The sequence below is a fragment of the Tinamus guttatus genome, unplaced genomic scaffold, assembly GCF_059628265.1.
Source record: "Tinamus guttatus ecotype Peru unplaced genomic scaffold, ASM5962826v1 Tinamus_guttatus_pri_ptg001474l, whole genome shotgun sequence".
NCBI classification, from domain to species: Eukaryota; Metazoa; Chordata; class Aves; order Tinamiformes; family Tinamidae; genus Tinamus; species Tinamus guttatus.
In genome coordinates this window covers 5,161-28,012 of record NW_028290008.1, presented here as the reverse complement: position 1 = coordinate 28,012, position 22,852 = coordinate 5,161, and the positions used below count along the sequence as shown (strand labels likewise).

The 22,852-nt window shown below is 62.2% G+C and overlaps 1 protein-coding gene across 1 annotated transcript in view; it reads right to left on the bottom strand.

Annotated features, from left to right (window-relative positions):
* LOC148590314 (integrin alpha-X-like) overlaps positions 1 to 21,059 on the bottom strand; it is a gene marked incomplete at both ends in the record, with an annotated part of 47,563 nt that extends 26,504 nt beyond the window's left edge. Inside the window, 8 exons of the mRNA XM_088539193.1 lie at positions 463 to 595; positions 688 to 761; positions 3,326 to 3,476; positions 5,109 to 5,262; positions 8,146 to 8,297; positions 17,542 to 17,672; positions 20,800 to 20,902; positions 20,995 to 21,059. Coding sequence (XP_088395319.1) covers positions 463 to 595; positions 688 to 761; positions 3,326 to 3,476; positions 5,109 to 5,262; positions 8,146 to 8,297; positions 17,542 to 17,672; positions 20,800 to 20,902; positions 20,995 to 21,059 — 963 coding nt within the window. The remainder of the gene's footprint in view (positions 1 to 462; positions 596 to 687; positions 762 to 3,325; positions 3,477 to 5,108; positions 5,263 to 8,145; positions 8,298 to 17,541; positions 17,673 to 20,799; positions 20,903 to 20,994) is intronic.
* Positions 21,060 to 22,852: the final 1,793 nt, after the last annotated feature.

Genomic DNA, 22,852 nt, shown 5'->3' with positions numbered 1-22,852 from the left:
GGACCTCTTGGGGACACCGAGGTCCTCAGGTGCCTCATGGGGACACCAAGGTCCTCAAGGACCTCTTGGGGACACCAAGCTCCCTAGAACCCTCATGGGGACACCAAGGTTCTCAAGGACCTCTTGGGGACACCAAGGTCCTCAGGTGCCTCCTGGGGACACCAGCATCCTCAAGGACCTCTTGGGGACACCAAGGGTGCCTCATGGGGACACCAAGGTCCTCAAGAACCTCTTGGGGACACCAAGGTCCCTAGAGGCCTCATGGGAACCCCAGGGACCTCAGAGGCCTCTTGGGGACACCAACATCCTCAGGTGCCTCATGGGGACACCAAGGTCCTCAAGAACCTCTTGGGGACACCAAGGTTCCTAGAGGCCTCACGGGGACACCAGGGACCTCCAGAACCCTCCCGCGCCACCCAACACCCCGAACCCCATTTGGGGACCTCCATGTCCCCCTCGTACCCAGGTAGGCGTCCCTCATGTCCCCGGCGTCCGCGCGGGTGACGTTGACGAAGGCGGGTGGCCCGGAGCCCTCGTAGACGAAGGCGCCGCCGGCCCAATCGTAGGCGCCCACGGCGCCCAACACGGCCCCGTCCTGCCCCACCGAGGGGACACGGGGCCATCAGGGCCACCCCGGGGACACTTGGGGACACTTGGGGACACTTGGGGACATTTGGGGACACTCACGGGAGTGAGGAGGGCGCTGAAGCCCTCCTGGGCCATCTCCAGCTGGAAGGAGCTGCCCCGGGAGGAGCTGGTGCCTGCGGGGGGTGGCCGAGGTCCCCGTCTCCATCTCCATCCCCATCTCAACCCTCATCTCCATCTCCATGACCTTCTCCATCTCCATGTCCATCCTCATCCCCATCCCCATCTTCATCCCCATCCCCATCCTCATCTCCATCATCATCCCCATCCCCATGTCCATCCTCATCCCCATCTCCATGTCCATCCTCATCCCCATCCCCATCCCTATGTCCACCCCCATGTCCATCCCCACGTCCATCCTCCTGTTCATCCTCATCCCCATCCCTATCCCCACATCCATCCCATCTCCATCCCATCTCCATCTCATCTCCATCCCTACGACCATCTCATCTCCATCCCTACATCCATCTCCACCCCCATCCCACGTCCATCCCCATCTCCATCCCCATGTCCATCTCCATCCCATCTCCATCCCTATGTCCATCCTCATGTCCATCCCCATGTCCATCCCCATCCCATCCAATCTCCATCCTCACGTCCATCCCTACGACCATCTCATCTCCATCCCTATGTCCGTCTCCATGTCCATCCCCATGTCCATCCCCATCTCCATCCCCATGTCCATCTCCATTCCATCTCCATCTCTATGTCCATCCCCATCTCCATCCCCACATCCATCCCCATCTCCATCCCCATGTCCATCCCCATGTCCATCTCCATCCCATCTCCATCCCCATGTCCATATGTCCATCTTCATGTCCATCTCCATCCCCATGTCCATCCCCATCCCCACGTCCATCTCCATCCCATCCAATCTCCATCCTCACGTCCATCCCTACGACCATCTCCATCCCCATCCCCATCCCCATCTCCAACCCCACGTCCATCTCCATCCCATCCAATCTCCATCCTCACATCCATCCCTACGTCCATCTCATCCCCATGTCCATCTCCATCCCATCCCCACTCCCACATCCATCCCCATCTTCATCCCCATCTCCATCCCCATGTCCATCCCCATGTCCATCCCCATCCCCACGTCCATCCCCATCTTCATCCCCATCTCCATCTGCATCTCCATCCCTATGTCCATCCCCACGTCCATCCCCATGTCCATCTCCATCCCATCTCATCTCCATCCCTACGTCCATCTCCATCCCCATCCCCACATCCATCCCCATGTCCATCCCCATCCCACCTCCATCCCACGTCCACCCCCACATCCAACCTCACGTCCATCCCCATGTCCATCTCCATCCCATTTCCATCCCACGTCCATCCCCATCCCCATCTCCATCTCCACGTCCATCCCCATGTTCCTCTCCATCCTCATCCCCATGTCCATCCCCACGTCCATCCCCATCTCCATCCCCATGTCCATCCCCATGTCCATCCCCACGTCCATCCCCACGTCCATCTGCATCCCTATGTCCATCCCCACGTCCATCCCCATGTCCATCTCCATCCCATCTCCATCCCCATGTCCATCCCCATCTCCGTCTCCATCCCCACGTCCATCCCCATGTTCATCCCCATTCCCACGTCCATCCCCACGTCCATCTCCATCCCATCCCATCCCCATCCCCAAGTCCATCCCCATCTCCATCCCCACGTCCATCCCCACGTCCATCTCCATCCTCATGTCCATCCCTATGTCCATCCCATCCCATCCCATCCCACCTCCATCCCCATGTCCCCCCCGTGTCCCCCCCGTCCCCCCGTCCCCCCATTCTGCCCTCGATGGCGAAGATCCATCCCCATGTTCATCCCCACGTCCATCCCCATGTTCATCCCCATCCCCACGTCCATCTCCATCCCCACGTCCATCCCCATCTCCATCCCCATCCCCACGTCCATCCCCACATCCATCCCCATGTCCATCCCCGTGTCCCCGTGTCCCCCCCATGTCCCCGTCCCCCCATTCTGCCCTCGATGGCGAAGATCCATCCCCATCTCCATCCCCATGTTCATCCCCATCCCCACGTCCATCTCCATCTTCATCTCCATCCCCATCTCCATCCCATCCCCACGTCCATCCCCACGTCCATCCCCATGTCCATCCCCGTGTCCCCATGTCCCCCCCATGTCCCCGTGTCCCCATTCTGCCCTCGATGGTGAAGATCCATCCCCATCCCCATGTTCATCCCCATCCCCACGTCCATCTCCACGTCCATCCCCATGTCCATCCCCGTGTCCCCGTGTCCCCCCCATGTCCCCTTGTCCCCATTCTGCCCTCGATGGCGAAGATCCATCCCCATCTCCATCCCCATGTTCATCCCCATCCCCACGTCCATCTCCATGTTCATCTCCATCCCCATCTCCATCCCCATCCCCACGTCCATCCCCACGTCCATCCCCATGTCCATCCCCGTGTCCCCGTGTCCCCCCCATGTCCCCGTGTCCCCATTCTGCCCTCGATGGCGAAGATCCATCCCCATCTCCATCCCCATGTTCATCCCCATCCCCACGTCCATCTCCATGTTCATCTCCATCCCCATGTCCATCCCCACGTCCATCCCCATGTCCATCTCCATGTCCATCCCTATGTCCACCTCCATCCCATCCCACCTCCATCCCCATGTCCCCATGTCCCCCCCATGTCCCCGTCCCCCCATTCTGCCCTCGATGGCGAAGATCTTCTCCTCGAGCTCCTTCTGGATGCCCTGCAGGGCGTCGAAGTTGTCCACGCGGAACACGTGCTCGGAGGGCGGCGCCGACGCGATGACCCGGAGCTCCTCCATGGCCGACGCGTGCGCGAAGGCTCCACCCACCTGGGGGAGCGGCCAATGGGGAGCTCCGGATGTGGGGAGGGGCCAATGGGGTGGTGGGATGGAGGGATGGGGATGTTGGGGATGGATGGAGGGATGGATGGAGGGATGGATGAAGGTCCGGATGGATGTTGGGGACACGGGGATGGGTGGACGTTGGGGACACGGGGACGGGTGGACATTGGGGATATGGGGACGGATGGACATTGGGGACACGAGGACAGGAGGACATTGGGGACACAAGGACGGGTGGACGTTGGGGACATGGGGACGGATGGACGTGGGGACACAGGGACAGATGGACATTGGGGACACATGGACAGGAGGACATTGGGGACATGGGTACGGTGGACATTGGGGACATGGGGTTGGATGGACATTGGGGACACGGGGACAGGGGGACATTGGGGACATGGGGACAGATGGACATTGGGGATGGATGGACATTGGGGACATGGGGACAGATGGACATTGGGGACATGGGGTTGGATGGACATTGGGGACATGGGGACGGATGGACATTGGGGACACGGGGACAGATGGACATGGGGACGGGAGGACACTGGGGACACGGGGACACGTGGCCGTTGGGGACATGGGGATGGGCGGACGTTGGGGACATGGGGATGGATGGACATTGGGGACACGGGGACAGATGGACATTGGGGACACGGGGACGGATGGACATTGGGGACATGGGGACAGATGGACATTGGGGACACGGGGACGGGCGGACATTGGGGACATGGGGATGGATGGACGTTGGGGACATGGGGACAGGAGGACATTGGGGACACGAGGACAGGTGGACGTTGGGGACATGGGGACGGATGGACATTGGGGACACGGGGACGGATGGACATTGGGGACATGGGGATGGATGGAGGTTGGGGACATGGGGACAGGAGGACATTGGGGACACGGGGACAGGTGGACGTTGGGGATGGATGGATGGAGGGATGGATGAAGGTCTGGATGGACATTGGGGACACGTGGACAGATGGACGTTGGGGACACAGGGACGGATGGACATTGGGGACATGGGGACAGGAGGACATTGGGGACACGGGGACAGGAGGACATTGGGGATGGATGGATGGAGGGATGGATGGAGGGATGGATGAAGGTCCGGATGGACACTGGGGACATGGGGACAGATGGACATCGGGGACGGATGGAGGTTGGGGATGGATGGATGGAGGGATGGATGAAGGGATGGATGGAGGGATGGATGGACATTGGGGACACAGGGACGGGTGGACATTGGGGATGGATGGATGGAGGGACGAAGGGATGGATGAAGGTCCGGATGGACATTGGGGACACGTGGACAGGAGGACATTGGGGACATGGGGACAGATGGACATTGGGGACACGGGGACGGGTGGACATTGGGGATGGATGGATGGAGGGACGAAGGGATAGATGAAGGTCCGGATGGACATTGGGGACACGTGGACAGGAGGACATTGGGGACACGGGGACGGATGGTCATTGGGGACACGTGGACAGGTGGCCCTTGGGGACACGTGGACAGGAGGACATTGGGGACACAGGGATGGATGGACATTGGGGACAGATGGACATTGGAGACACGTGGACAGGTGGCCCTTGGGGACACGGGGACACCCTCACCCCGATGGCGTAGCGGGTCACCCCGGCCGCCTCGGCCTCGGGGACGACGTCCCCGTAGGTCACCGGGTCCCCGTAGATCTGCCCGTCCGTGATGACGATGAGGATGCGACGGGCGCCCGCGCGGGAGCCCTGCCCGGGCCCGAACACCTCCCGCCTGGGGACACGGGGACAGCGCGGGTGGCACCGGGGACGTGGGGTGACACCATGGCCATGGGGTGACACCATGTCCATGGGGTGACCTCATGTCCATGGGGTGGCACCGTATCCATGGGGTGACCTCATGTCCATAGGGTGAGCTCATGTCCATGGGGTGGCACCATGTCCATAGGGTGACCTCATGTCCATGGGGTGGCACCATGTCCATGGGGTGACCTCATGTCCATAGGGTGAGCTCATGTCCATGGGGTGACCTCATGTCCATGGGGTGGCACCGTATCCATGGGGTGACCTCATGTCCATAGGGTGAGCTCATGTCCATAGGGTGACCTCATGTCCATGGGGTGGCACCATGTCCATGGGGTGACCTCATGTCCATGGGGTGACCTCATGTCCATGGGGTGGCACCATGACAATGGGGTGACACCATGTCCATAGGGTGACATCATGTCCATGGGGTGGCACCGTGTCCATGGGGTGACACCAAGGCCATGCGGTGACATAATGTCCAAGGGGTGGCACCATGGCCATGGGGTGACCCTCCATCCATAGGGTGACCTCATGTCCATGGGGTGACCTCGTGTCCATGGGGACCTCGTGTCCATGGGGTGACCTCATGTCCATGGGGTGACACCAAAGCCATGGGGTGGCACCATGTCCATAGGGTGACCTCATGTCCATGGGGTGACACCAAGACCATGGGGTGACGTAATGTCCATGGGGTGACCCTCCATCCATGGGGTGACCTCATGTCCTTGGGGTGACATAATGTCCATGGGCAGACACCAAGTCCATGGGGTCATCTCATGTCTATAGGGTGACCTCATGTCCGTGGGGTGACCTTATGTCAATGGGGTGGCACCATGTCCATGGGGTGACCCTCCATCCATGGGGTGGCACCATGTCCATGGGGTGACATAATGGCCATGGGGTGACTCCATGTCCATGGAGTGACACCATGGCCATAGGATGACACCATGTCCGTGGTGTGACCTCATGGCCATGGGGTGACCTCATGTCCACGGGGTGACATAATGTCCATGGGGTGGCACCATGTCCATGGGGTGACATAATGTCCATGGGGTGACACCAAGACCGTGGGGTGGCACCATGTCCATGGGGTGGCATCATGTCCATGGGGTGGCACCAAGACCATGGGGTGGCACCATGGCCGTGGGGCGGCACCATGTCCATAGGGTGACCTCATGTCCATGGGGTGGCACCGTGTCCATGGGGTGACACCAAGGCCATGGGGTGACATAATGTCCAAGGGGTGGCACCATGGCCATGGGGTGACCCTCCATCCATAGGGTGACCTCATGTCCCTGGGGTGACCTCGTGTCCATGGGGGACCTCGTGTCCATGGGGTGAGCTCATGTCCATGGGGTGGCACCAAGGCCATGGGGTGACCTCATGTCCATGGGGTGACATAATGTCCATGCAGTGACACCACATCCATAGGGTGACCTCATGTCTATAGGGTGAGCTCATGTCCATGGGGTGACACCAAAGCCATGGGGTGGCACCATGTCCATAGGGTGACCTCATGTCCATGGGGTGACACCAAGACCATGGGGTGACCTCATGTCCATGGGGTGACATAATGTCCATGGGCAGACACCAAGTCCATGGGGTCATCTCATGTCTATAGGGTGACCTCATGTCCATGGGGTGACCTTATGTCAATGGGGTGGCACCATGTCCATGGGGTGACCCTCCATCCATGGGGTGGCACCATGTCCATGGGGTGGCACCATGTCCATGGGGTGACATCATGTCCATGGGGTGGCACCATGTCCATGGGGTGACCCTCCATCCATGGGGTGGCACCATGTCCGTAGGGTGACCTCATGTCCATGGGGTGGCACCATGTCCATGGAGTGACACCATGGCCATAGGGTGACCTCATGTCCATGGGGTGACCTCATGGCCATAGGGTGACCTCATGTCCATAGGGTGACCTCATGTCCATGGGGTGGTGCCACATCCATGGGGTGGCACCGTGTCCTTGGGGTGGCACCATGACCATGGAGTGGCACCATGGCCATGGGGTGACCCTCCATCCATGGGGTGGCACCACGTCCATGGGGCACCCCCATCCATTGGGTGACCCCCAAGTCCATTGGGTGTCCCCAAGTCCATTGGGTGTCCTCATCCATTGGGTGACCCCCAAGTCCATTGGGTGTCCCCAAGTCCATTGGGTGACTCCAAGTCCATTGGGTGACCCCCAAGTCCATTGGGTGTCCCCATCCATGGGTCACCCCACATCCATGGGGTGTCCCCCACATCCATAGGTCACCCCACATCCATGGGGCGCCCCCCACATCCATGGGACGCCCCCCATCCATTGAGTGTCCCCAAGTCCATTGGGTGTCCCCTGTCCATAGGTCACCTCCCCATCCATGGGTCACCCCCACCATCCATGGGGCACCCCCCACGTCCATTGGGTGCCCCCCAAGTCCATTGGGTGTCCCCATCCATGGGTCACCCCACATCCATGGGGTGTTCCCCACATCCATAGGTCACCCCAACATCCATGGGTCACCCCCACATCCATAGGTCCCCCCCCACATCCATGGGTCACCCCACATCCATGGGTCACCCCCACATCCATAGGGCACCTCCCACATCCATTGGGCGCCCCCATCCATTGGGTGACCACCAAGTCCATTGGATGTCCCCATCCATGGGTCACCCCACATCCATAGGTCACCCCACATCCATGGGTCACCCCCCACATCCATGGGTCACCCCCAGATCCATGGGTCACCCCACACATCCATTGGTCACCCCACATCCATGGGGCACCCCCCACATCCATAGGGTGCCCCCCACATCCATAGGGTGCCCCCCACATCCATGGGGCGCCCTGGTCACTCACACGGCCCTGCGGATGCCGCTGGCCGTCCACGTGGTGCTTCCCATGGCCTTGATCCCGAGGACCATCCGGACCCGCTCCGGCCACGACGCCCCCGCGTAGGCCGGGAAGCCGAAGTGGAGCCGGGAGCCGCGGGAGAACTGCAGGAGGGCGAACTGGGGACAACGGGGGGTGTCACCTCCAGGAGGTCACCATGGCCACCATGAGGTCACCATGGCCACCAGGAGGTCACCATGAGGTCCCCATGGACACCAGGAGGTCCCCATGGCCACCACGAGGTCACCATGAGGTCCCTATGGACTCCAGGAGGTCCTCATGGTCTCCATGAGGTCCCCATGGCCTCCATGAGGTCCCTATGGACTCCAGAAGGTCACCATGAGGTCACCATGAGGTCCCCATGGTCTCCATGAGGTCCCAGGAGCTCCCTGTCACCTCCAAGAGGTCCCCATGGTCTCCATGAGGTCCCCATGGACTCCAGGAGGTCCCCAAGTGGAGCCGGGAGCCGCGGGAGAACTGGAGGAGGGCGAACTGGGGACAACGGGGGGTGTCACCTCCAGGAGGTCACCATGAGGTCCCCATGGTCACCACGAGGTCACCATGAGGTCCCCATGGCCACCAGGAGGTCCCTATGGACTCCAGGAGGTCCCCATGGTCACCATGAGGTCACCATGAGGTCCTTATGGACACCAGGAGGTCCCTATGGACTCCAGGAGGTCCCCATGGTCACCATGAGGTCACCATGAGGTCCCTATGGACACCAGGAGGTCCCTATGGACTCCAGGAGGTCCCCATGGTCACTATGAGGTCACCATGAGGTCCCCAAGGCCACCAGGAGGTCCCTATGGTCACTAGGAGGTCCCCATGGCCTCCAGGAAGTCACCATGGCCACCATGAGGGCACCACGAGGTCCCCATGGCCACCACGAGGTCCCCATAGTCACCATGAGGTCCCCATGGTCACTATGAGGTCCCTATGGACTCCAGGAGGTCCCCATGGTCTCCATGGCCACCACGAGGTCCCCATGGCCACCACGAGGTTACCATGAGGTCCCTGTGGACTCCAGGAGGTCCCCATGGCCTCCATGAGGTCCCTGGCACCTCCAAGAGGTCCCCATGGTCACCATGAGGTCCCTATGGACTCCAGAAGGTCACCATGAGGTCACCATGAGGTCCCCATGGTCTCCATGAGGTCCCAGGAGCTCCCTGTCACCTCCAAGAGGTCCCCATGGTCTCCATGAGGTCCCTATGGACTCCAGGAGGTCCCCAAGTGGAGCCGGGAGCCGCGGGAGAACTGCAGGAGGGCGAACTGGGGACAACGGGGGATGTCACCGATGGGAGGTCACCATGGCCACCATGAGGTCACCATGAGGTCCCCATGGCCACCACGAGGTCCCCATGCCCACCACAAGGTCCCTATGGACTCCAGGAGGTCCCCATGGCCACCACGAGGTCACCATGAGGTCCCCATGGACTCCAGGAGGTCCCTATGGACTCCAGGAGGTCCCCAAGTGGAGCCGGGAGCCGCGGGAGAACTGGAGGAGGGCGAACTGGGGACAACGGGGGGTGTCACCTCCAGGAGGTCACCATGGCCACCAGGAGGTCACCATGAGGTCCCTATGGACACCAGGAGGTCCCCATGGTCACCATGAGGTCCCTATGGACTCCAGGAGGTCCCCATGGCCTCCATGAGGTCCCTGGCACCTCCAAGAGGTCCCCATGGTCACCATGAGGTCCCTATGGACTCCAGGAGGTCCCCATGGTCACTATGAGGTCACCATGAGGTCCCCAAGGCCACCAGGAGGTCCCTATGGTCACTAGGAGGTCCCCATGGCCTCCAGGAAGTCACCATGGCCACCATGAGGGCACCACGAGGTCCCCATGGCCACCACGAGGTCCCCATAGTCACCAGGAGGTCCCCATGGTCACTATGAGGTCCCTATGGACTCCAGGAGGTCCCTGTCACCTCCAGGAGGTCCCCACGGCCACCATGAGGTCCCCATGGCCACCACGAGGTCCCTATGGCCTCCAGCATGTCCCTATGGACTCCAGGAGGTCCCCATGGCCTGCATGAGGTCCCTGGCACCTCCAGGAGCTCCCCATGGTCACCACGAGGTCCCCATGGCTTCCATGAGGTCCCTATGGACTCCAGGAGGTCCCCATGGACTCCAGGATGTCCCCAAGTGGAGCCGGGAGCCGCGGGAGAACTGGAGGAGGGCGAACTGGGGACAACGGGGGATGTCACCTCCAGGAGGTCACCATGAGGTCCCCATGGACTCCAGGAGGTCCCCATGGTCACTATGAGGTCACCATGAGGTCCCCATGGATACCAGGAGGTCCCCATGGCCACCATGAGGTCCCTATGGACTCCAGGAGGTCCCCATGGCATCCATGAGGTCCCTGTCACCTCCAAGAGGTCCCCATGGTCTCCATGAGGTCCCCATGGACTCCAGGAGGTCCCCAAGTGGAGCCGGGAGCCGCGGGAGAACTGGAGGAGGGCGAACTGGGGACAACGGGGGATGTCACCTCCAGGAGGTCCCCATGGCCACCACGAGGTCACCATGGCCACCATGAGGTCCCCAAGGCCACCAGGAGGTCACCATGGCCACCAGGAGGTCACCATGAGGTCCCCATGGACACCAGGAGGTCCCCATGGCCACCACGAGGTCACCATGGCCACCAGGAGGTCACCATGAGGTCCCCATGGACACCAGGAGGTCACCATGAGGTCCCTATGGACACCAGGAGGTCCCTATGGACTCCAGGAGGTCCTCATGGTCTCCATGAGATCCCGATGCCTTCCATGAGGTCCCTATGGACTCCAGGAGGTCCCCATGGTCTCCATGAGGTCACCATGGCCACCACGAGGTCCCCATGGCCACCACGAGGTTACCATGAGGTCCCTATGGACTCCAGGAGGTCCCCATGGCCTCCATGAGGTCCCTGGCACCTCCAAGAGGTCCCCATGGTCACCATGAGGTCCCTATGGACTCCAGGAGGTCCTCGTGGTCTCCATGAGGTCCCCATGGCCTCCAGGAGGTCCCCATGGACTCCAGGAGGTCCTCGTGGTCTCCATGAGGTTCCCATGGCCTCCAGGAGGTCCCCATGGACTCCAGGAGGTCCCCAAGTGGAGCCGGGAGCCGCGGGAGAACTGCAGGAGGGCGAACTGGGGACAACGGGGGGTGTCACCTCCAGGAGGTCACCATGAGGTCACCATGACCTCCAGGAGGTCCCCATGGCCACCACGAGGTCACCATGAGGTCCCTATGGACTCCAGGAGGTCCTCATGGTCTCCATGAGGTTCCCATGGCCTCCATGAGGTCCCTATGGACTCCAGGAGGTCCCTATGGTCACTAGGAGGTCCCCATGGCCTCCAGGAGGTCCCCATGGCCACCATGAGGGCACCACGAGGTCCCCATGGCCACCACGAGGTCCCCATGGTCACCATGAGGTCCCCATGGTCACTATGAGGTCCCTATGGACTCCAGGAGGTCCCTGTCACCTCCAGGAGGTCCCCACGGCCACCATGAGGTCCCCATGGCCACCACGAGGTCAAAATGAGGTCCCCATGGACACCAGGAGGTCCTCATGGTCTCCATGAGGTTCCCATGGCCTCCATGAGGTCCCTATGGACTCCAGGAGGTCCCCATGGTCACTATGAGGTCCCTATGGACTCCAGGAGGTCCCTGTCACCTCCAGGAGGTCCCCACGGCCACCATGAGGTCCCCATGGCCACCACGAGGTCCCTATGGCCTCCAGCATGTCCCTATGGACTCCAGGAGGTCCCCATGGCCTGCATGAGGTCCCTGGCACCTCCAGGAGCTCCCATGGTCACCACGAGGTCCCCATGGCTTCCATGAGGTCCCCATGGTCTCCATGAGGTCCCCATGGACTCCAGGAGGTCCCCAAGTGGAGCCGGGAGCCGCGGGAGAACTGCAGGAGGGTGAACGGGGGACAACGGGGGATGTCACCTCCAGGAGGTCACCATGGACACCAGGAGGTCACCATGAGGTCACCATGGCCTCCAGGAGGTCCCCATGGACACCAGGAGGTCCCCATGGCCACCACGAGGTCAAAATGAGGTCCCCATGGACACCAGGAGGTCCTCATGGTCTCCATGAGGTTCCCATGGCCTCCATGAGGTCCCTATGGACTCCAGGAGGTCCCCATGGTCACTATGAGGTCCCTATGGACTCCAGGAGGTCCCTGTCACCTCCAGGAGGTCCCCACGGCCACCATGAGGTCCCCATGGCCACCACGAGGTCCCTATGGCCTCCAGCATGTCCCTATGGACTCCAGGAGGTCCCTGTCACCTCCAGGAGGTCCCCATGGCCACCATGAGGTCCCCATGGCCACCACGAGGTCCCTATGGCCTCCAGCATGTCCCTATGGACTCCAGGAGGTCCCCATGGCCTGCATGAGGTCCCTGGCACCTCCAGGAGCTCCCCATGGTCACCACGAGGTCCCCATGGCTTCCATGAGGTCCCCATGGCCTCCAGGAGGTCCCTATGGACTCCAGGAGGTCCCCAAGTGGAGCCGGGAGCCGCGGGAGAACTGGAGGAGGGCGAACTGGGGACAACGGGGGATGTCACCTCCAGGAGGCCCTCATGGCCACCATGAGGTCACCATGGCCACCAGGAGGTCACCATGAGGTCCCCATGGACACCAGGAGGTCCCTATGGACTCCAGGAGGTCCTCATGGTCTCCATGAGATCCCGATGCCTTCCATGAGGTCCCTATGGACTCCAGGAGGTCCCCATGGTCTCCATGAGGTCACCATGGCCACCACGAGGTCCCCATGGCCACCACGAGGTTACCATGAGGTCCCTGTGGACTCCAGGAGGTCCCCATGGCCACCATGAGGTCCCTATGGACTCCAGGAGGTCCCCATGGCCTCCATGAGGTCCCTGGCACCTCCAAGAGGTCCCCATGGTCTCCATGAGGTCCCTATGGACTCCAGGAGGTACCCAAGGCCAACATGAGGTCCCCATGGTCTCCATGAGGTCCCTATGGACTCCAGGAGGTCCCCAAGTGGAGCCGGGAGCCGCGGGAGAACTGCAGGAGGGCGAACTGGGGACAACGGGGGATGTCACCTCCAGGAGGTCACCATGAGGTCCCTATGGACTCCAGGAGGTCCCCATGGCCACCACGAGGTCACCATGAGGTCCCCATGGACACCAGGAGGTCCCTATGGACTCCAGGAGGTCCCTGGCACCTCCAGGATGTCCCCAGGGCCACCACGAGGTCCCTATGGCCTCCAGGAGGTCTCTATGGCCTCCACGAGGTCACCATGACGTCCCCATGGCCTCCATGAACTCCCTGGCACCTCCAGGAGCTCCCCATGGTCACCACGAGGTCCCCATGGCTTCCATGAGGTCCCCATGGCCACCGCCAGGTCCCCATGGCCTCCATGAGGTCCCCATGGCCACCGCCAGGTCCCCATGGCCACCATGAGGTCACCATGAGGTCCCTATGGACTCCAGGAGGTCCCCAAGTGGAGCCGGGAGCCGCGGGAGAACTGCAGGAGGGCGAACTGGGGACAACGGGGGATGTCACCTCCAGGAGGTCACCATGAGGTCACCATGACCTCCAGGAGGTCCCCATGGCCACCACGAGGTCACCATGAGGTCCCTATGTACTCCAGGAGGTCCTCATGGTCTCCATGAGGTTCCCATGGCCTCCATGAGGTCCCTATGGACTCCAGGAGGTCCCTATGGTCACTAGGAGGTCCCCATGGCCTCCAGGAGGTCCCCATGGCCACCATGAGGGCACCACGAGGTCCCCATGGCCACCACGAGGTCCCCATGGTCACCATGAGGTCCCCATGGTCACTATGAGGTCCCTATGGACTCCAGGAGGTCCCTGTCACCTCCAGGAGGTCCCCACGGCCACCATGAGGTCCCCATGGCCACCACGAGGTCCCTATGGCCTCCAGCATGTCCCTATGGACTCCAGGAGGTCCCCATGGCCTGCATGAGGTCCCTGGCACCTCCAGGAGCTCCCATGGTCACCACGAGGTCCCCATGGCTTCCATGAGGTCCCCATGGTCTCCATGAGGTCCCCATGGACTCCAGGAGGTCCCCAAGTGAAGCCGGGAGCCGCGGGAGAACTGCAGGAGGGCGAACTGGGGACAACGGGGGATGTCACCTCCAGGAGGTCACCATGGACACCAGGAGGTCACCATGAGGTCACCATGGCCTCCAGGAGGTCCCCATGGACACCAGGAGGTCCCCATGGCCACCACGAGGTCAAAATGAGGTCCCCATGGACACCAGGAGGTCCTCATGGTCTCCATGAGGTTCCCATGGCCTCCATGAGGTCCCTATGGACTCCAGGAGGTCCCCATGGTCACTATGAGGTCCCTATGGACTCCAGGAGGTCCCTGTCACCTCCAGGAGGTCCCCACGGCCACCATGAGGTCCCCATGGCCACCACGAGGTCCCTATGGCCTCCAGCATGTCCCTATGGACTCCAGGAGGTCCCTGTCACCTCCAGGAGGTCCCCATGGCCACCATGAGGTCCCCATGGCCACCACGAGGTCCCTATGGCCTCCAGCATGTCCCTATGGACTCCAGGAGGTCCCCATGGCCTGCATGAGGTCCCTGGCACCTCCAGGAGCTCCCCATGGTCACCACGAGGTCCCCATGGCTTCCATGAGGTCCCCATGGCCTCCAGGAGGTCCCTATGGACTCCAGGAGGTCCCCAAGTGGAGCCGGGAGCCGCGGGAGAACTGGAGGAGGGCGAACCGGGGACAACGGGGGATGTCACCTCCAGGAGGCCCTCATGGCCACCATGAGGTCACCATGGCCACCAGGAGGTCACCATGAGGTCCCCATGGACACCAGGAGGTCCCTATGGACTCCAGGAGGTACCCAAGGCCAACATGAGGTCCCCATGGTCACCATGAGGTCCCTATGGACACCAGGAGGTCCTCGTGGTCTCCAGGAGGTCCCCATGGCCTCCAGGAGGTCCCTATGGACTCCAGGAGGTCCCCAAGTGGAGCCGGGAGCCGCGGGAGAACTGGAGGAGGGCGAACTGGGGACAACGGGGGATGTCACCTCCAGGAGGTCACCATGAGGTCCCCATGGACACCAGGAGGTCCCCATGGCCACCACGAGGTCACCATGAGGTCTCTATGGACACCAGGAGGTCCCTACGGACTCCAGGAGGTCCTCATGGTCTCCATGAGATCCCGATGCCTTCCATGAGGTCCCTATGGACTCCAGGAGGTCCCCATGGTCTCCATGAGGTCACCATGGCCACCACGAGGTCCCCATGGCCACAACGAGGTTACCATGAGGTCCCCATGGCCTCCAGGAGGTCCCCATGGCCTCCATGAGGTCCCTATGGACTCCAGGAGGTCCCTGTCACCTCCAGGAGGTCCTCATGGCCACCATGAGGTCCCCATGGCCTCCATGAGGTCCCTGACACCTCCAGGAGGTCCCCATGGCCACCGCGAGGTCCCTATGGACTCCAGGAGGTACCCAAGGCCAAAATGAGGTCCTCCTGGCCACCAAAAGGTCCCTATAGACTCCAGGAGGTCCTCGTGGTCTCCATGAGGTTCCCATGGCCTCCATGAGGTCCCCATGGACTCCAGGAGGTCCCCAAGTGGAGCCGGGAGCCGCGGGAGAACTGGAGGAGGGCGAACTGGGGACAACGGGGGATGTCACCTCCAGGAGGTCACCATGGCCACCATGAGGTCACCATGAGGTCCCCAAGGCCACCAGGAGGTCCCTATGGTCACTAGGAGGTCCCCATGGCCTCCAGGAGGTCCCCATGGCCACCACGAGGTCACCATGAGGTCCCTATGGACTCCAGGAGGTCCTCATGGTCTCCATGAGGTTCCCATGGCCTCCATGAGGTCCCTATGGACTCCAGGAGGTCCCCATGGTCACTATGAGGTCACCATGAGGTCCCCAAGGCCACCATGAGGTCCCCATGGCCACCATGAGGTCCCCATGGCCACCACGAGGTCTCTATGGCCTCCAGCATGTCCCTATGGACTCCAAGAGGTCCCTGTCACCTCCAGGAGGTCCTCATGGCCACCATGAGGTTCCCATGGCCACCACGAGGTCCCTATGGCCTCCAGCATGTCCCCATGGCCTGCATGAGGTCCCTGGCACCTCCAGGAGCTCCCCATGGTCACCACGAGGTCCCCATGGCTTCCAGGAGGTCCCCATGGCCTCCATAAGGTCCCTATGGACTCCAGGAGGTCCCCAAGTGGAGCCGGGAGCCGCGGGAGAACTGGAGGAGGGCGAACTGGGGACAACGGGGGATGTCACCGATGGGAGGTCACCATGAGGTCACCATGGACACCAGGAGGTCCCTATGGACTCCAGGAGGTCCCCATGGTCACCATGAGGTCCCCATGGACTCCAGGAGGTCCCCAAGTGGAGCTGGGAGCCGCGGGAGAACTGCAGGAGGGCGAACTGGGGACAACGGGGGATGTCCCCATGGCCTCTACGAGGTCCTCATGGCCTCTGTGAGGTCCCCATGGCCACCACCAAGTCCCCATGGCCTCCATGAGGTCCCCATGGTCACCACCAGGTCCCCATGGCCTCCATGACGTTCTCATGGCCAACATGAGGTTCCCATGGCCACCAGGAGGTCCCTGTCACCTCCAGGAGGTCCCCATGATCTCCATGAGGTCCTCATGGCCTCTAGGAGGTCCCCACAGCCTCCATGAGGTCCCCATGGCCACCACCAGGTCTCCGTGGCCACCACCAGGTCCCCATGGCCTCCATGAGGTCCCCATGGTCACCATGAGGTCCCCATGGCCACCACCAGGTCCCCATGGCCACCAGGAGGTCCCTGTCACCTCCAGGAGGTCCCTGTCATCTCCACCGGGTCTCCATGGCCACCACAAGGTCCCCATGGCCACCACCAGGTCTCCATGGCCTCCATGAGGTTCTCATGGCCTCTCCAAGTCCCCATCTCCTCCATGAGGTCCCCATGACCACCACCGGTCCCCATGGCCACCACCAAGTCACCATGGCCTCCATGAGGTCCTCATGGTCACCATGAGGTCCCCATGGCCACCACCAACTCCCCATGGCCTCCATGAGGTCCTCATGGCCACCAGCAAGTCACCATGGCCTCCATGAGGTCCTCATGGACAACATGAGGTCCCCATGGCCTCTAGGAGGTCCTCATGGCCTCTGTGAGGTCCTCATGGCTCCCATGAGGTCCCCATGGCCACCACGAGGTCCCCATGGCCACCACCAGGTCCCCATGGCCACCACGAGGTCCACATCACATCCACCAAGTCCCTGTCACCTCCAGGAGGTCCCCATCACCTCCAGAAGGTCCCCACGGCCACCATGAAGCCCCCGCCACCTCCGGGAGGTCCCCGTCACCCCATGGAGGTCCCCGTGTCCCCCTCCACGGGGTCCCCGTCACCCACCTGCGTGTCGGAGGCCTGGAAGCGCCTCATGACCTCCACGATGAAGGTCTTCATGAGCTCGAAGTCCCCCGGGTCGATGCTGCCCGAACCGTCCACCAGGAAGACGATGTCGGAGGCCGTGCTGGGACAATCTGGACACGGGGGGACATCCGTGGGGCTGGGGAACCCGCAGGAACCCCCATAGCACCCCATAGGGACCTCCAGAGGGAGCCTCTGCCCCCACATCTGGCCTCTACCACCCCATAAGGACCTCCAGGAGGTCCCTCAAGACCCACAGAAGGTCTCTACCACCCCATAGGGACCTCCAGAGGGAGCTTCTTCTCCCATATATGGCCTCTATTGGCCCATAGGGATCTCCAGGAGGTCCCTCAAGACCCATAGAAGGTCTCTACCACACCATAGGGTCCTCCAGCAGGTCCCTCAAGATCCACATCTGGTCTCTACCACCCCATAGGGACCTCCAGAGGGAGCCTCTGCTCCCATATATGGCCTCTATTGGCCCATAGGGATCTCCAGGAGGTCCCTCAAGATCCACATCTGGTCTCTACCACCCCATAAGGACCTCCAGGAGGTTCCCTCAAGACCCATAGAAGGTCTCTATCACCCCATAGGGATCTCCAGGAGGTCCCTCAACACCCATAGAAGGTCTCTACCATCCCATAGGGATCTCCAGGAGGTTCCTCAAGACCCACATCTGGTCTCTGCCATCCCATAGGGACCTCCAGAGGGCATCTCTGCTCCCATATATGGCCTCTATTGGCCCATAATCCACATCTGGCCTCTACCACCCCATAGGGACCTCCAGGAGATCCCTCAAGACCCACACCAGGTCTCTACCACCCCATAGGGATCTCCAGGAGGTTCCTCAAGACCCACAGAAGGTCTCTACCACCCCATAGGGACATCAAGAGGGCACCTCTGCTCCCATATATGGCCTCTACCACCCCATAGGGACCTCCAGGAGATCCCTCAAGACCCACACCAGGTCTCTACCACCCCATAGGGATCTCCAGGAGGTTCCTCAAGACCCACAGAAGGTCTCTACCACCCCATAGGGACATCAAGAGGGCACCTCTGACCCCATATATGGCCTCTACTGGCCCATAGGGATCTCCAGGAGGTCCCTCAAGATCCATAGAAGGTCTCTATCACCCCATAGGGATCTCCAGGAGGTTCCTCAAGACCCATAGAAAGTCTCTACCACCCCATAGGGACCTCCAGAGGGAGCCTCTGCTCCCATATATGGCCTCTACCACCCCATAGGGACCACAGAGACTCCATAGGGACCCCATAGAGACTCCATAGACACCCCATAGGACCCATAGAGACCCCATAGAGACCCCATAGAGACCGCATAGGCCCCATAGAGGCCCCATAGGACCCACAGAGACTCCATAGGGACTCCATAGAGATTCCACAGAGACCCCATAGGACCCATAGAAGCCCCATAGAGACCCCCTAGAGACATCATAGAGACCCCACAGAGACCCCTAGGCCCCATAGGACACCATAGAGACCCCATAGAGACCCCTAGGCCACATAGGCCCCATAGAGCCCCCCTAGGCAACATAGAGGCTCCATAGAGACCCCATAGGACCCCATAGAGACCCCATAGAGACCCCATAGCCCCCATAGAGACCCCATAGAGTCCCCATAGGACCCCATAGCCACCCCATAGGACCCATAGAGACCCCTTAGGACCCCATAGAGACCTCATAGGACCAATAGCCACCCCATAGGACCCCATAGAGACCCCATAGGACCCATAGAGACCCCTAGGCCCCATAGGACCCCATAGACACCCCATAGACACCCCATAGAGACCCCATAGGACCCCATAGCCCCTATAGAGACCCCATAGAGACCCCATAGAGACCCCATAGGACCAATAGCCACCCCATAGGACCCCATAGAGACCCCATAGGACCCATAGTGACCCCACAGAGACCCCATAGAGACCCCATAGCCCCTATAGAGACCCCATAGGACCCATAGTGACCCCACAGAGACCCCATAGAGACCCCATAGCCCCTATAGAGACCCCATAGGACCCCATAGGCCCCATAGATGCCCCATAGGCCCCATAGACGCCCCATAGGACCCATAGCGCCCCATAGGACCCATAGAGACCCCACAGAGGCCCCATAGGACCCATAGACGCCCCATAGGGCCCCCCGTGCCCCATAGCCCCCATAGAGACCCCATACGCCCCATAGAGACTACATAGAGGCCCCACAGAGGCCTCATAGGGCCCCCACGCCCCATAGGCCCCATAGAGACCCATAGAGACCCCATAGGACCCCATAGAGACCCCATAGAGACATCATAGAGACCCCATAGAGACCCCTAGGCCCCATAGAGACCCCCTAGGCACCATAGAGGCTCCATAGAGACCCCATAGGACCCCATAGGCCCCATAGACGCCCCATAGGACCCATAGCGCCCCATAGGACCCATAGAGACCCCACAGAGGCCCCATAGGACCCACAGAGGCCCCACAGGGACCCCGCGCCCCATAGAGACCCCTAGAGACCCCATACGCCCCATAGAGACCCCATAGATGCCCCATAGGACCCCATAGAGACCCCATAGAGACATCATAGAGACCCCATAGAGACCTCTAGGCCCCATAGACCCCATAGAGGCTCCATAGAGACCCCATAGGACCCATAGAGACCCCCTAGGCACCATAGAGGCTCCATAGAGACCCCATAGGACCCCATAGCCACCCCATAGGACCCCATAGAGACCCCATAGAGACCCCATAGCCACCCCATAGGACCCATAGAGACCCCATAGGACCCCATAGGCCCCATAGAGCCCCCCTAGGCACCATAGAGGCTCCATAGAGACCCCATAGGACCCCATAGAGACCCCATAGAGACCCCATAGGACCCCATAGCCACCCCATAGAGACCCCATAGCCCCCATAGAGACCCCATAGAGACCCCATAGGACCAATAGAGACCCCATAGGACCCCATAGAGACCCCATAGGACCCATAGAGACCCCATAGGCCCCATAGAGCCCCCCTAGGCACCATAGAGGCTCCATAGAGACCCCATAGGACCCCATAGCCCCCATAGAGACCCCATAGAGACTCCATAGGATCAATAGAGACCCCATAGGCCCCATAGACGCCCCATAGACCCCATAGACACCCCATAGGCCCCATAGACGCCCCATAGGCCCCATAGACGCTCCATAGTGCCCCATAGGACCCCATAGACGCTCCATAGGACCCATAGCGCCCCCTACCCGGCACGGCCGGGGGCAGCGTCTCCGCGGGGGGGGTCACCAGGCAGGACCCCCGGAGCTCCGCGTTGTCCCCACAGAAGCGCTGGGCCGTGGGGCCGCACATCTATGGGGCAGGAGGGGGGCACTTATGGGGCTGGGATGGGGGGCGACCCCCAAGCCACGTCCCCAGTGTCCCCTATGGGGACAGGGACCCACCAGGAGGCGGGAGCCCAAGGAGGCCACCGAGAGGCCCAGGGAGCTCCTGGAGAGGGACGAGGAGGCTGGAAAAGGAGGGGACGGGAGGTTGGGAAAGGGGCCCAGGCGTCCGGGAAGGGGCCCCGGCGTCCGGGAATGTCCCAAGGGGCCCCGGCGTCCGGGAGGGTCATGGAAGGGGCCCCGGCGTCCGGGAATGTCATGGAAGGGCCCAGGCGTCCGGGAAGGGGCCCTGGCGTCTGGGAACATCCCAAGGGGCCCCGGAGTCCTGGAATGTTGTGGAAGGGGCCCAGGCGTTCGGGAGGGTCATGGAAGGGCCCAGGCGTCCAGGAATGTCATGGAAGGGGCCTTGGTGTCCGGGAGGGTCATGGAAGGGGCCCTGGCGTCTGGGAATGTCCCAAGGGGCCCAGGCATCCGGGAATGTCATGGAAGGGGCCCAGGCGTCCGGGAATGTTGTGGAAGGGGCCCAGGCGTCCGGAAATGTCCCCAGGGGCCCCGGCGTCCGGGATGGTCATGGAAGGGGCCCAGGCGTCCGAGAGGGTCATGGAAGGGGCCCCGGAGTCCTGGAATGTTGTGGAAGGGGCCCAGGCGTCCGGGAATGTCCCAAGGGGCCCTTGTGTCCGGGAACTTCATGGAAGGGGCCCCAGTGTCTGGGAATGTCATGGAAAGGGCCCTGGCGTCCGGGAACGTCATGGAAGGGGCCCAGGCATCCGGGAGGGACATGGAAGGGGCCCCGGGAATATCATGGAAGGGGCCCAGGCGTCCGGGAATGTCCCCAGGGGCCTCGGGGTCCGGGAATGTCATGGAGGAGCCCCGGCGTCCGGGAACATCATGGAAGGGGCCCAGGCGTCCGGGAATGTCATGGAAGGGGCCCAGGAGTCCGGGGACATCCCAAGGGGCCCAGGCGTCCGGGAACATCATGGAAGGGGCCCAGGCGTCCGGGAAGGGGCCCAGGCATCCGGGAATGTCCCAAGGGGCCCCGGCGTCCGGGAAGGGGCCCCGGCGTCCGGGGGTGTCACAGAAGGGGCCCAGGCGTCCGGGAATGTCCCAAGGGGCCCCGGCGTCCGGGAAGGGGCCCAGGCGTCCGGGGGTGTCACAGAAGGGGCCCAGGCGTCCGGGCGGCTTCCGACACCCTCCGCCCCCGGCGCCGCTTCCAGCGCCGAAACCGCAGCGGGCCCCGGCGTCCGGGAAGGGGCCCCGGCGTCCGGGCGCCTTCGCAGCTCCGCCCCCCCCCGCCGGGGCCCAGGCGTCCGGGCACCCTCCCCCCGCCCGCGAAACCCACAAAGGGGCCCAGGCGTCCGGGGGACCCTCCCATCCCCTCCCAAAAAGGGGCCCAGGCGTCCGGGAACCCCCAATGTCCCCCCATTGTCCCCAATGTCCCCCAAGGGGCCCAGGCGTCCGGGAACCCCCCAATGTCCCCCCCATTGTCCCCATTGTCCCCATTGTCCCCAATGTCCCCCCATTGTCCCCAATGTCCCCAATGTCCCCAGAGGGGCCCAGGCGTCCGGGGACCCCCCCAATGTCCCCCCATTGTCCCCAATGTCCCCCAAGGGGCCCAGGCGTCCGGGACCCCCCGATGTCCCCCCATTGTCCCCATTGTCCCATTGTCCCCAATGTCCCCCCAATGTCCCCCAATGTCCCCCATTGTCCCCAATGTCCCCAATGTCCCCATTGTCCCCATTGTCCCCAATGTCCCCATTGTCCCCATTGTCCCCAATGTCCCCAGTGTCCCCCCATGTCCCCATTGTCCCCAATGTCCCCAATGTCCCCCATTGTCCCCATTGTCCCCATGTCCCCCATTCCCCCCATTGTCCCCCATGTCCCCAATGTCCCAATTGTCCCCCCAATGTCCCCATTGTCC